This window comes from Balaenoptera ricei, chromosome 10 (assembly GCF_028023285.1).
Source record: "Balaenoptera ricei isolate mBalRic1 chromosome 10, mBalRic1.hap2, whole genome shotgun sequence".
Taxonomy (NCBI): Eukaryota; Metazoa; Chordata; class Mammalia; order Artiodactyla; family Balaenopteridae; genus Balaenoptera; species Balaenoptera ricei.
The window spans coordinates 86,532,941-86,545,802 of NC_082648.1; the positions used below are offsets into that span (position 1 = coordinate 86,532,941).

Sequence of the window (12,862 nt, forward strand, 5' to 3'; positions counted from 1 at the left end):
AGCCTGTGACTCACTGCCAGTAGTCGGCCCCTGGAGGGATGGTTAATGATGTTTGAAGTTTCATTCACATTTTCTTTTCAAAATCCTTTTCTTTCCATGAAGATGAAAGTCAAGGGTTTCCAGATAAGATTAGTAGGAGTGCATTGTACTTCTCCGGAGAAGAAGAATGCAAAAGAAACGTGGGTAGAAATACAAGAAGAAAAGGACATTTTTAAATATCCTCTTGTAACAAGGTCTAGGTTGGGGGGAAAGTGACCTCACAGTGATGCCATGAATTCATCCTACAGACCGTCCGGGTCCACCCCAAGTTGTGAAGATCAACGATGTCTGGGGAGAGAATGTTGCTCTATCATGGTTACCACCAAAGGATGATGGAAATACTGCCATTACAGGGTACACGATCCAGAAGGCCGACAAGAAGAGCATGGTAAGGTCTGGCTTTCTCTGGTTCAGCAGCAGCAAAATAACATTTCATCAGAAGTAAAGGGGGAAGCATGAGGTCCTCTCTGGTGAGGAGCTCATGACGGTCATGGAGAAGTGATGTGGCACAGTGGGAAGGGTAAAGCCTTGGGAGCCACTAAGAGTTGGACTTGCATTTCCACTTAAAACCACATACACATGGACAGTCACTTAACCTCTTTGATCTCCATTTCCCTCATCTGTAAAATAAGGACACTGATGTTTACCTCGCTTGTTTATCAAGAGGCTAAAACAGGGACTCCCCTGGCGGTCCACTGGTTAAGACTCCATGCTTCCACTGCGGGGGGTGTGGGTTCGATCCCTGGTCAGGGAACTAAGATCCCACATGTCGCGCAGTGTGGCCAAAACAATATAAAGCAACTGGCAGAATGCTCAGTAGAATTCAATAAAGTTATTCGTTCAACAAATATTTACTCACTCTGGATTCTGACTCAGATCTGCACCCATGCAACTTCTTTCTCCTTGTAAAATGAATATTGGTAGCATGGACTGATGTCTTTAAAAAAAAAAAAAATTCCAGTTAGAAAAGAAAGATTCTAAAGGTAACAGCATATGCAAAGGTCCTGAGGAGGAAAAGCATTTAGAGTATTCAAGAAGCAACTCAGTTGGAGTACGAATTATTATTAGCTATGTTTTATAGATGAGGAAACAGAGGCTCAAAAGGCTAAATAACTTGCTGGAGATCAGCAGATTTTAAATGTTAAAGTCGAGGTCTTTCTGAATCAGAATCCATCCACTACAACTACCATTGCTCTACCTGTAAGTCAATGAATGAATAAATGAATGTTTGGACACAGAATGGCTTGGAGCCACTATTCATTCTCATAGGAAGAGTAAAACATCATACCAAGTGATATTGATAGGAAATCTGCAGGCATTTACACTACTAGATCTCAGTAAGAACTTAGGGTATAAGGTTACATTGGATTAATAGAAGGGGAGAGGGTTGGAAAGAGCAGTCTAAGTAACCGGAATGGATTTCAAGCCTTGCCTTTCCATAAACTATTTCTAGCATGTCTTTCCCCCCACCCCTGGGTGGGTGTTACATGACAAAATAAGACTTGGCATTTAAAGAAACATGTTTCAGCCAAACCTGGACAGCTTGAGAGCTAGATCAATGGATGACTTTGCAGGGGAGGTATTGACCACCTTGGATTTCCTTAGCAATGAGGACTCTTCTTTGGACCTTTGTCCAGATACTGGCAGTGAATCCAGGGGTACCACACTGCCTTCAGGTGCCCCCCATTCTTCCACCCCCACCACATTGCCAACACTTGTCTTCTCAGATATCTAGTCAAGTCCAGCTGAGCCAGGACTTTCCTGCTGCTTCGTGTGTCTGAGGTCTGCCTGCTGACAGGAGAGGAGCCCCAATCCCATCCCCTTGTGTTTCTGGTGCATTTCAGCAGGGACAGACCTACAGACCAGAAGACGCTCACTCTGCCCAGTGCACGTCCCCGGAGGTCGCCACACCACTATCTCACTGTGGCTACAGATGCTGTTTTTCACTTAAATTCCTGTAGTCCTTTATACCTTCCATAAACGTTGTCTTCACGATGTATGCCAACACATTCATTTATTCACTCATTTACTATTTGTTGAGCACTGTTCTAGCTGGTGGATCAAAAACAAAAAGACAGCTCCGGCTCTTGGAGCACTCATAGTATAAGCAAGCAGAAAGCCATAAAACCAAATGATAAAACAATATAATAAATGTTGGAATAAAGGTTTGCATAACGTGCTTGGGAAATAAAGGAGGGCATAACTACAATTGTCTGGTGTCTTTAAAATATCCCAGATATAGAGATGATCATGGCCCCTAAAAGTTGCAAGGAAAATCGTTTTCCTTTCTGAAATTTTTTGTCAGCAAATATATTTTCTCAATTAGTGGTACTAAACATATGTAGTACAATGTGGTTTTCTACTGGTGGCAAGATAAACTTTGAAACCACTATATTTCTTGACATGGTGAGGAAAAAGTCAAAAAAAAAAAAGAAAAATATAGCTTTAGCTCATTCATTCATTCCTGTATTCAATGAACATTTATTTTATGCATGCTACGTACTGTATACCAGGTGCTGTGATAAGGCACTGGAAATACAGGGGTGAGAAGAAAAGTCCATTTTTACCATCACTGTGTATCCATTCCAGTGAGGGAGGTAGCAGATAAGCAAGTGAAATAGTAAGTATGTCATATATTTAAGGTAACAAGTGCTGTGAAGAAAACGTTAAGGTGAAAAAGTATGACCAAAGTGGAGTGGTAAGAGGGTAAACAGTAGAGGAAGTAATATCTGAGCAAAGAATTGAAAGAACCTACGATAATAAAGTTAGGCAAGTTGATTGGGTGATATTAATTGTTGTGATTTAGCATCATCTCTCCCTCAGAATAGATAAGTTGGCATGAAAATTCTATAATTATACTTCGTTATACAAAAGATAAATAGACAGGCAGGTAGGTAGGTAGATAGATAGATGACAGACACTGCACAGTAATGAAGAAAATATAAAGATAGTAGTTGACATTGTCCATGGAAATAATCAATAACCAATTTACTATAAGAATAGAGGAGAGGACTGTAGCCCTGGAGACAGCTTCTCAGACGGCTCTGAGGAACTGCCTCACAGAAGCAGAGTTTTCAACCGTGTCTGAACAAAGAACCTCAGATATGACAGGGATACATTCCTTCAAGGTTTCCAAAAGAGACAGTTCAGCACATACACAGCAAGTCATCATGACCTTGGTGCCTGGGAAGGGAGCTTTATCCCGGAAGGAGTACTAGCATTGACGTCCCAGGAAAGGAGGCATTTATCTGGGTCTTCAAAAGAGACCTTCTTCACTTCTGGACAGTGCATGCTTTTCTTTAAATGGTTAAAGCAGATGTACAATGTATGTTTATTAGACCCCAAAACAGGCTGTTCTAGTTAGCATGAAGTTTAAGTTAAACCACATATAAGCCAGAATGACTTCTTCATACCTCAATATATGAAAATTTCTTCCATCCACATCTAGGGTAAATGAATCTAATGTGTAAATGAAGATTAAATTACGTAGTCAAAAGTGTAAATCAATTGTAAAGCGTTAAACAAGTTAAATATACATTTCTGTTACCCTCAATATAAAAATTAGTGCTTTTTTTCCCTCTTAGTTAATGCAACATCCCTGTTATTTATTCTAATCAACAGATGAAATAGCTGTGTACTTTTAAGTGATTTTCCTCAAATTATTATTTTTTTTTCCAGGAGTGGTTCACTGTCATTGAGCATTATCACCGAACCAGTGCTACCATCACTGAACTGGTTATCGGAAACGAGTATTACTTCCGGGTCTTTGCCGAAAACATGTGCGGCCTCAGTGAGGATGCAACAATGACAAAAGAGAGTGCCGTGATTGCCAAGGATGGTGAGTTGGAAGCGGGCTGGACATCTGGGAACCTTGATTTTCAGTGATGAGACAGAGAAGACAGAAAGAAAAAGATGTGGTGAAAGGGAATAAGAGTATCATAAACGCACATTTAAAATTATGGTAAGGAGATGCAGCCACAGGCCAGGGAATGCTGGCAGCCGCCAGAAGCTGGAAGAGGCAAGGAACAGATTCCCTGCTCCAATCTCCAGGCGCAGCGTGGCCCTGCCAGCACCTTGATTTTGTCTTTCTGGCCTCAAGAACTGTGAAAGAATAAATTTCTGTTGTTGTAAGAAATAAAAAATAAATAAATAAAATTATGGTAAGAATGTCCAACCAAAATGTTAATCTTCCAAGTAAAATGTTTTCAGGAAAATTATTTTATGATTGCATTTTTTAATGTACAAGCTTTCATTCATGGCAACATCTGGGTAGTGGGTCTCTCAATGGCTAAAATCACAGAGGTAGGAAAAAGTCACCATGTACTTTTAGAGCTTGGGTTACTTTTATTCTTGGACACCTTCAAGGATGCTACACATGAGAGCTGCTTTTCAATGAAAGGAGAAGTTGGATTCCACCCCTGTCATTTCATTTCCTCATAAACCGTGTCCTTCCAGCCCTTCCTCGTTACTTTCACGTTAAAGCACATTGTTGAGCAAAACACCCAGACGCTGAATTCTTCCCAATATTTATGTCAGTTCCAGATGACCCCTCTGGCTTTCTTTCCCGTGTGTGATGGGCTGTACATTGGTATCCTTCTGAATGAATGCCCTGTGGCCTTCACACATGTTTTTCTAAGCTCAGGGAAGTTTTCAACGTGAGTCAAGTATGCTAAGAATAATATATTCTCAGGCCAATTTGTATATCTCTAATGCTTGTTTTTAAGGTAAAATCTACAAAAATCCAGTGTATGAAGACTTCAATTTCACAGAGGCACCCATGTTTACTCAGCCATTGGTCAACACCTACGCCATAGCTGGTTACAATGCCACCCTGAACTGCAGTGTGAGAGGAAATCCTAAGGTACCATGTTTTGGGGGGTTTTTTTAATCATATTAATTAAATTTAAAAATTAATCCCAAACTCCCTCTTTTATATTCGCTATGTTATAATTATAAGTAGTAATATAAACTGACCTTCCAACTGCTATTTGTGTCTTTTTATGGGATAGGGAGGGGGGATACAGGGTGGTGGTATTGGTGGATAATTAAGGACACTATTTAAATGTAGAAAAAATATTTATATTTCTTTACGAACTAAGGGATACTTTCTAAGGAAAAACCAAACCACTTATTTTTAAAAGAACTGAGAGATCAAGAGATGGAAGTAATATTGTGTCACCTGAAAAATTAGATGGTGATACTGATTTATCAAGCTTTCTGTAATAGTGTAAAGCAAATAGTTGTACTATAATGCAAGGCAGAATACGAATGTACAGTGATAAGGGTACAGAGTACCAGGAAGGGAGAGATCGCATCTGACTGAAGAGATTTAGAAAGGATTTCAGGTTTCATGTTGCTGGCATTTGAAAAGAACAGCAAATTAATGAATGTTGCCCGTAGAGCTATCTATCCCTGGGTGGCACTGAGAGAAAGTGCCCTAGAATTTGGAACAATTGCAGACAGTGATATTTTTCCTGCATATACCATGAGCAGAAATAGAGAAGTCAAAGGGAGAAGGCAGCCTGAGGGTGGGAGGGAGATGCTGAATTCATGTTTAATTGGAGGTGATGTTGGTACATTCAAGCGGGAATGACCAGGAGGTGAGGAGAGCATCGCCAGAGCTTGGGAGAAAGGCGAGGGCTGTGACTCTTGGTTTGGGTGACCCAAGCATGGGGACACTACATCCCACCCCTTGGAGCCAAGGCTCCAGAAAGGAATATCAAACAAAAGAGAGTAGTGAAGCAAAATGTCAAGGAGCAAGGTGTGAGCCTCAGGAAATACTCCCATTTGAAAGGCGGAAGGAGGAAGAGGACGGTGTGAAGGACACTGAGAAGTGCTGTCTCTTGGGTCTGAGCAAGACAAAATCAATAAGAGGTAGAGGAGAGAGTGTGGAGGGTGTGCATTTACAGAAGGGAGAAGAAGACAATATGAAAAAGAAATGGCAAGTCAGTGGTATCGACTGTAGTTCAGAAGTCAAGCAGAATGGAGTAGGCTTCCTGGGCGATTGATCTGGGATTATCTGTTTGGAGTAGATCCATCCATTGCCACCAGGTGATGAAAACAGATGTCAGAAGAGAGATTAAATGGTGAGGAGGCATAAGCAGCCCATAAAGAATTAGAAAAGCATATCAGGGAAAGGAAGTAGAGAAAATTGGCTGGTGATGACACCTTACAGGGATTCTTTGAAAAACACTGAGCAATATACACTCTCCAGGATGAGTTAACCTCATGGACCTGTAGATCAAATTTAAATGTAACTGAATCTTTGGGAAGATTGCCCCAGGGCTGTCCTCTGAACAAATCTGGCTGGCTTCTTCAGAACTGCTCATTCGCTTTCTTGCCAAGCATTAAGTAGAATTTAATTTGAGAGGAACTGTTCTCAAGTTGACGTGGATTCTTCTTAGATGTAGTATTTTCTTTCTAAGCCACGCTTTAAAATTCTGTCACTGGCTTTGATGGTCTATTATTAGGCTAAGTACAGATATGTTTTGACCAAATTTGCTTCCATCTTCAGCCCAAAATTACCTGGATGAAAAACAAAGTTGCTATTGTGGATGACCCAAGATACAGGATGTTCAGCAACCAGGGGGTCTGTACTCTGGAGATTCGAAAGCCCAGCCCCTATGACGGAGGCACCTACAGCTGCAAAGCAGTCAATGACCTTGGGGCAGTGGAGATTGACTGCAAACTGGAGGTGAAAGGTATGACATCCCAGATCTTGTGTAGGCTGAAATGAAAGAAAATCATTTAATTATTGTCCTTACTGCCAAATCCAAATTACTTGTCAACATTTTCTGGGGGAGGGGAGGAAGGGGGGAGAAGATTTGGGGAGAGAAGACATTTTTACATTCTGAACTCACTCTTATTTGTGATGGCTACTTGATTTTTTAAGTTGACTTACTTTCACCTCTTGCAATTCTTGTTAACTAAAGCACTATTAATTTCAATGAATTGTGGTATATACACAGCATGGTAACAATGAATCAAGTCAAAGCGGTATTACTTTGGTGATGTAGTCCATCTTAGATAAATAGAAGCCTCATGTAAAAACTCATCTAACGAAACTGCAGTTGAGGAATTTAACTATTTTTAATTCGTTTACTATTTTTGTGAAACTTTCTATGTATATATAAATTTGCTAATTTAGTACTTAATATTACACATGTAGAATTCAGCATACACATATTATAACCTGTTCCTTTTAAAATCTCACTAGAGAATTTCCATTTGTAGGTATGCATTTCATTTATACTAGTTTTCAGAAGTGTTGCAACTAATGTAAACCAAGAAAACACATAAAGATTTATGTGGTAGAAAAGTCTCAGTGTAATTGTCCTCTTAATCAATTTTCATATTAATTGAGTATAATTTTTATCCTGAAGTTTTTTTCTTGACAATCAATACCTACTTTGGGATCTGATGAAAACTCTTACAGCTGTCAGAGTCACCGTTAGGAGATAAGGAGTGACATGATCCTAATGTCTTTTCTCTCATTCTTATTGCATTATTTTGCCATTTTGTGATAACCAAAGTCTTTACTTTTCCTACCTCTCTATAATGAAGAAATTATAATCTAAAAGTCAGATATAACTTTATAAATATCTATTTTAGAAAAACGTAGTAAATGCTTAGGGTATTTATATAAACAATAACAACAACAAAAGAGTTTTTAAGTCCTAAACCTAGTGTAAATATAGTAGAGAAACTTCTCGAAAAAAGTTTTTCCTTCTGTAACTTTAAAAAACCAGTAGTCTCTCTGTTATGATTTTTGTCCATCCTCAGATAATACAGGATAGTAGATTCACAATTGAAAGAAAGAAAATTTTTAAATTTTTTTCCTCTTAAATGTAAAGCATATAATATTCTTAGAAAATTTCAAACTTTACTATTGAGATAGTGGATACAAATTTAAATGTTGTTCTTTTAGCTATTTATTAGTTTTTTTTAATTTTTCGGCTGTGCCACGCGGCACGTGGGATCCTAGTTCCCCGACCAGGGAACGAACCCCGTGCCCCTGCATTGGAAGCGTGGAGTGTTAACCGTTGCACTGCCAGGGAAGTCCTACTTATTAGCTTTAAATGCAGATTAAGGTCATAGTTGCAAACACATCTGGTTTCTAAACTCCTTATTAGTTCCAAGGTATTGTTGGTACTTATGTTCCAACACCCAAAAAACAAGAACCCAAAAATCAAAAACCCGATACCACTTCTGCATGCTTTGAAAATAACTGAGTGTTGCTAATGATATAAAATGATGGTTTCAAAATGGTTCAACATTTGGGGTCCTCCATAAGTGAATAATGTTATGCATATAAATGCTATATTCTTTATAGTAATTATATAGTAATTGAATTTAATAACATAAATAATGTATTCTAGTATATAAATTCATAATAAGGTATCAACTGTGATATATTAGTAAAAGCTTTTGGTCCTAAAAGTAAAGCCAAGATTATTTATCATCAGATTGTTATCTGATAATAGGTGACTTGAATCAAGTTAAGCTGTGAAAAAAAAAAAATGGTAAGACTGTCAACCGAGAATAAATAAATACTGGTGCAAATATTCTAATTCTGCAGTGATATATCAAGGAGTAAATTCCCCTGGACAACCAGTCTTCCTGGCGGGGCAGCAACAGGTTTTATAAGTTCATATCCCACTGGATATTTCTTCTTTCCGTTCCATTCCTCTTACATGAAATCGCACTTTGCATGTAAAGCTTGTCTTTCTCATTTGCTTTTAATTGTATTTCTTAGCAGCTCATGGCATACAGTGGTTATGCCATGAACAAGGAAGGCAAAATTATTCAAGGATATTAGGTAATATAGGAATAAGTGTTGTCAGAAAACTAAGGACCGTACCACAGGTTTCCATAAATAAAGCCAGAAAGCCACATTTGAAGATGACCTCATTTTAGATATAATATTACCAAAATTTGGGAATCATTTGGCATTTCTTTAATATTTTCAAGTGTAGAGAGAGATGTTCTTCCTTTAAGATAGCTTCCAGTGTGGGTTCGTTAGATTCATGTTGAAGTTCAGAAAATTGAACATTTTTCCATTGCTAAGTTGTAGAAAAATTGTTCTGGGCATTTTTTTTTTTTTTTTTTAAAGCTAGTCTTTTTTTTTTTTATTTATTTATGGCTGTGTTGGGTCTTCGTTTCTGTGCGAGGGCTTTCTCTAGTTGTGGCAAGCGGGGGCCACTCTTCATCGCGGTGCGCGGGCCTCTCACTGTTCGGCCTCTCTTGTTGCGGAGCACAGGCTCCAGACGCGCAGGCTCAGTAATTGTGGCTCACGGGCCCAGTTGCTCCGCGGCATGTGGGATCTTCCCAGACCAGGGCTCGAACCCGTATCCCCTGCATTGGCAGGCAGATTCTCAACCACTGCGCCACCAGGGAAGCCCGTTCTGGGCATTTTTGATGGGGAGAGGACACAGATAAAAACTATTTGGACTATTTGGATCCAATATTTGGAAACTTTCATATTTAAGATTTTCCAATGAAAAATTCTCTAGTAGAATGGCTGTAACCCATCTATCTGTTGAACATTTTGGATAATTTCATGGGACCAAGATTATTTCATATATTCATGAACTTAAAAGGAAAAAAAATTCTAGGCCCCATTACTAAATGTATTAAGTGATAAATGAGTCCTACAGTATATGTATGATTGACCCCCTATTTGGAAGAGCGAATTAAGAAGTTCTTTGGGGCTGGGTGAACAACCTGATGTAAACTCTAATGACATAGACCCATGCCTGAGTTTACAGTGTTTGCTCTCTGAATTCCTAGAGATAATGTCAACTTCGAAAGAGGAAAGAATTAGGACTCTTTATTTTTTTTTTTTTTTTAATTTATTTATTTATTTATTTATGGCTGGGTTGGGTCTTCGTTTCTGTGCGAGGGCTTTCTCTAGTTGTGGCAAGCGGGGACCACTCTTCATCGCGGTGCGCGGGCCCCTCACTATCGCGGCCTCTCTTGTTGCGGAGCACAAGCTCCAGACGCACAGGCTCAGTAGTTGTGGCTCACGGGCCCAGTTGCTCCACGGCATGTGGGATCTTCCCAGACCAGGGCTCGAACCCGTGTCCCCTGCATTAGCAGGCAGATTCTTAACGACTGTGCCACCAGGGAAGCCCCCAGGACTCTTTCTTTAAAAGTTTTGTAGATTGCACGTATAGTCACTTTCTAGCCTGTTTTTTTAAGCCTTGCATTTATTTAGATCAGTCATATATAGTCAGTTCAGAATACAATATTCTAGAATAGTCTAATTTCTATATCCACTTGATAATTTTGCCTTTTAGAATTTCAACATATATATATGTATACTAATGCTTTGTTGATTGTCCATGTTTTTCTGTTGTTGAAAAACACAATATATATATGTTGTAGGGGGGTTTCTTTAGCTAATGGTTTGGAAACTGTTACCATAATTATTCACTTTACAGTCGAATTGGCTTTGCCACCTGTTCAGGCAAAGTGGTTGTGCATATTAATAAATGTTTTACCTATTAATGATCCTTTTGAAGTGACTGGATCCCAGCCCTTCATTCCGTGCGCTTCTATTTTCCTGTACTTTTCACCTGACTAAGGATTAATGAAATCACCTCATCATAATCGTGACCATAATTTCATCCAACAAGTACTCAACTTTGGTTTTAGCACTTTATTAATGCTTACAACATGTCTCTCTCTCTCTCTCTCTCTTTCTCTCTCTCTTTTCCTTAGTTGTAGCACAGTAAGGATTTTTGAATGTATATTATCATCTAAGGTAAGCTTTCATATGGTTTTGGCATATGAAGCTTATGACTGTCATAAGCCATACAAAGCCTGTGGAGTATGGCATGATTTTCATTATGTAACCCAATGAAAATAGACTATTTAAACTCCCTAACATTGTAGTTTTAATGTGTATTTCAGTATCTTGACATTAACAGCTAGTACTTATTCATCACAACAATCTTCTGTTGACATGAAGCAAGTTGTTGAATGCAGTAGAGCATGAATTAAAGCATTTAATGTAGATGAAAATGAGTGATACCCAAGCATTCTGAACTCTTTGCATCAAGGAATGGACATGTACATAAGTGGCATCATTTCTACCAATATGTGACTTTTTTTTAAAAAAAAAAAGGAGAATGACTTTCCCAAATTGCATTGAAGAAGTTTTAAGAATGTTCAAATGGCATGCTGTTTTTGTCTGGACGTGAATTTATTAGCAAGTAGTAAAACACTTCTCTAAAGGACCATTTTTATGGTTTCATGGGTTCTCTCGTGAAGGGTACTTTTATTTTTTAAATATAATTCAGAACCATGGAGGGTAAGTATGAAATATTAGTAGGTGTTTCTCTCACCTTCAGAAGGTATTGGACAGGTTTTCCCATTTTTAACAAAATATTTCCAATTTTTGCACTTTTGACAGTGTATGAATAACCAAAGTTAAAGGAGTAGTTCCTTTTTTCTTCTCCCATGTGCTTGAATGGGAACTCTTTGTGCTTAATTGAAAGGAACATTAACAAACTGGAAACAGTTCTTCCCACTGATTTGTAACATGATTTGCATTTATTCTGCCATTCAATCAGAACACTTAAATCATCTATAGAGGAACCTCAAAACCTCAAAAAGAGCGATAAACACTCTCCAACTATGAGGAATTTAAGAACGGATAGTAGTAGGGAACAAAAAACTGCTATGGGTCTGCAGGGAACTTGCTTTTCCTTCTAGATGCCAAGTGTTTTAGATTCTAAATGTGCTAAACCCAGGAGAAGATTTCCAAGTAGGGACTGAATGAATCTTTGTAACGAACTGGAACATAATTAGTCACATTTCCAGGTAGCTAGTCAAGAAGTCTTGTTTCAGGGATTTTTCACGTGTAGACGGTTTTGACTTTGCCTTTTCCTTCTCGTCCTTTCTAGGTGGTCTTTCCTTCTGCAGGCTCCTCTTGCAAGGTGTGCCTCCTAACGTAATTGATTCCTATTTGCGAAACTTGCACTCAAGCAATCCTGAGGAATACTAAGGGCCTGGGCACTGCCTCTCTGCTCACCACTGCTTTGAAATCGGGTTGCAATGAGAAAGCGTTTTCTGTTTTGCTACCAGGCTCCCAAGTGTGGTTGTTTTCTTTCCTCCTGATGTTGAAGAAAAAAAAAAAGATGTTTGCACAGCTTGCTTAATTAAAAATTGCAAACAAAATCTCATTTGAAGTTAGCATTTTGGTCATTGTTGTCTGTGCTTGGTCACTGTACTTTCCAAAAAAAGCAAGCTATAGAATAAGCAAAAGCATTTATTTTAATTTAAAATAGTAAGCTCTAAATGCTTTGTTTTCCCCTAGAGTAAAAAAACAGTACAATACACCGTAATAGAATCTTGAAAACCCATCTTTCTTTTGATCTAACAGATTTTTCTAAGCAAAGAAGAGTTGTTTATTTCATACAACCCTACTTAACACCAGTGGATCTGTGCCCTTTTTCCCATTTAAAGTCATTACAAGACTTTTTAAAGTCTTTCAGACAAGTTTTCTCAACAGAAGGGAAAATGTATTCAATGAATGGTACAATAAATCTGAAGTGTTTATGATGAAATGACACAGTATTCGTTTATGTGTTTCGGGTTGCATGATCAGACAGAACGGAGGACGAAGGCTGGGAGCCAAGATTCTACCGAACTCAGGCCTGACCCAAATCATGTCTCTGGCATAGCATCCTGGCCAGATCCACCAGAGTTCCTGCCAAAACAGCTAGTCATAGTGATGGAGAGCTGTTGCAGACTACAGAGCAGTTACAGATTTAGAGTTTGCTGATGGCCTCCATTCAAACTGATGAAAACCTTTCCC

General features: G+C 38.7%; 1 protein-coding gene across 11 annotated transcripts in view; it reads left to right on the forward strand.

Annotated features, from left to right (window-relative positions):
* Nucleotides 1–12,611, forward strand: part of MYBPC1 (myosin binding protein C1) — a 93,796-nt gene extending 81,185 nt beyond the window's left edge. For 6 of the 11 annotated variants that reach the window (XM_059936753.1, XM_059936757.1, XM_059936759.1 and 3 more), the window contains 5 exons: nucleotides 288–427; nucleotides 3,718–3,877; nucleotides 4,764–4,900; nucleotides 6,554–6,740; nucleotides 11,949–12,611. In XM_059936753.1, the coding sequence (XP_059792736.1) occupies nucleotides 288–427; nucleotides 3,718–3,877; nucleotides 4,764–4,900; nucleotides 6,554–6,740; nucleotides 11,949–12,049 (725 nt within the window). In that variant the 3' untranslated portion in view covers nucleotides 12,050–12,611. Of the gene's footprint in view, nucleotides 1–287; nucleotides 428–3,717; nucleotides 3,878–4,763; nucleotides 4,901–6,553; nucleotides 6,741–8,617; nucleotides 8,677–10,761; nucleotides 10,805–11,948 lie in introns of all 11 variants that reach the window. The other 5 variants (XM_059936752.1, XM_059936756.1, XM_059936760.1 and 2 more) reach the window with 2 other exon arrangements.
* The last annotated feature ends 251 nt before the right edge of the window (nucleotides 12,612–12,862 follow it).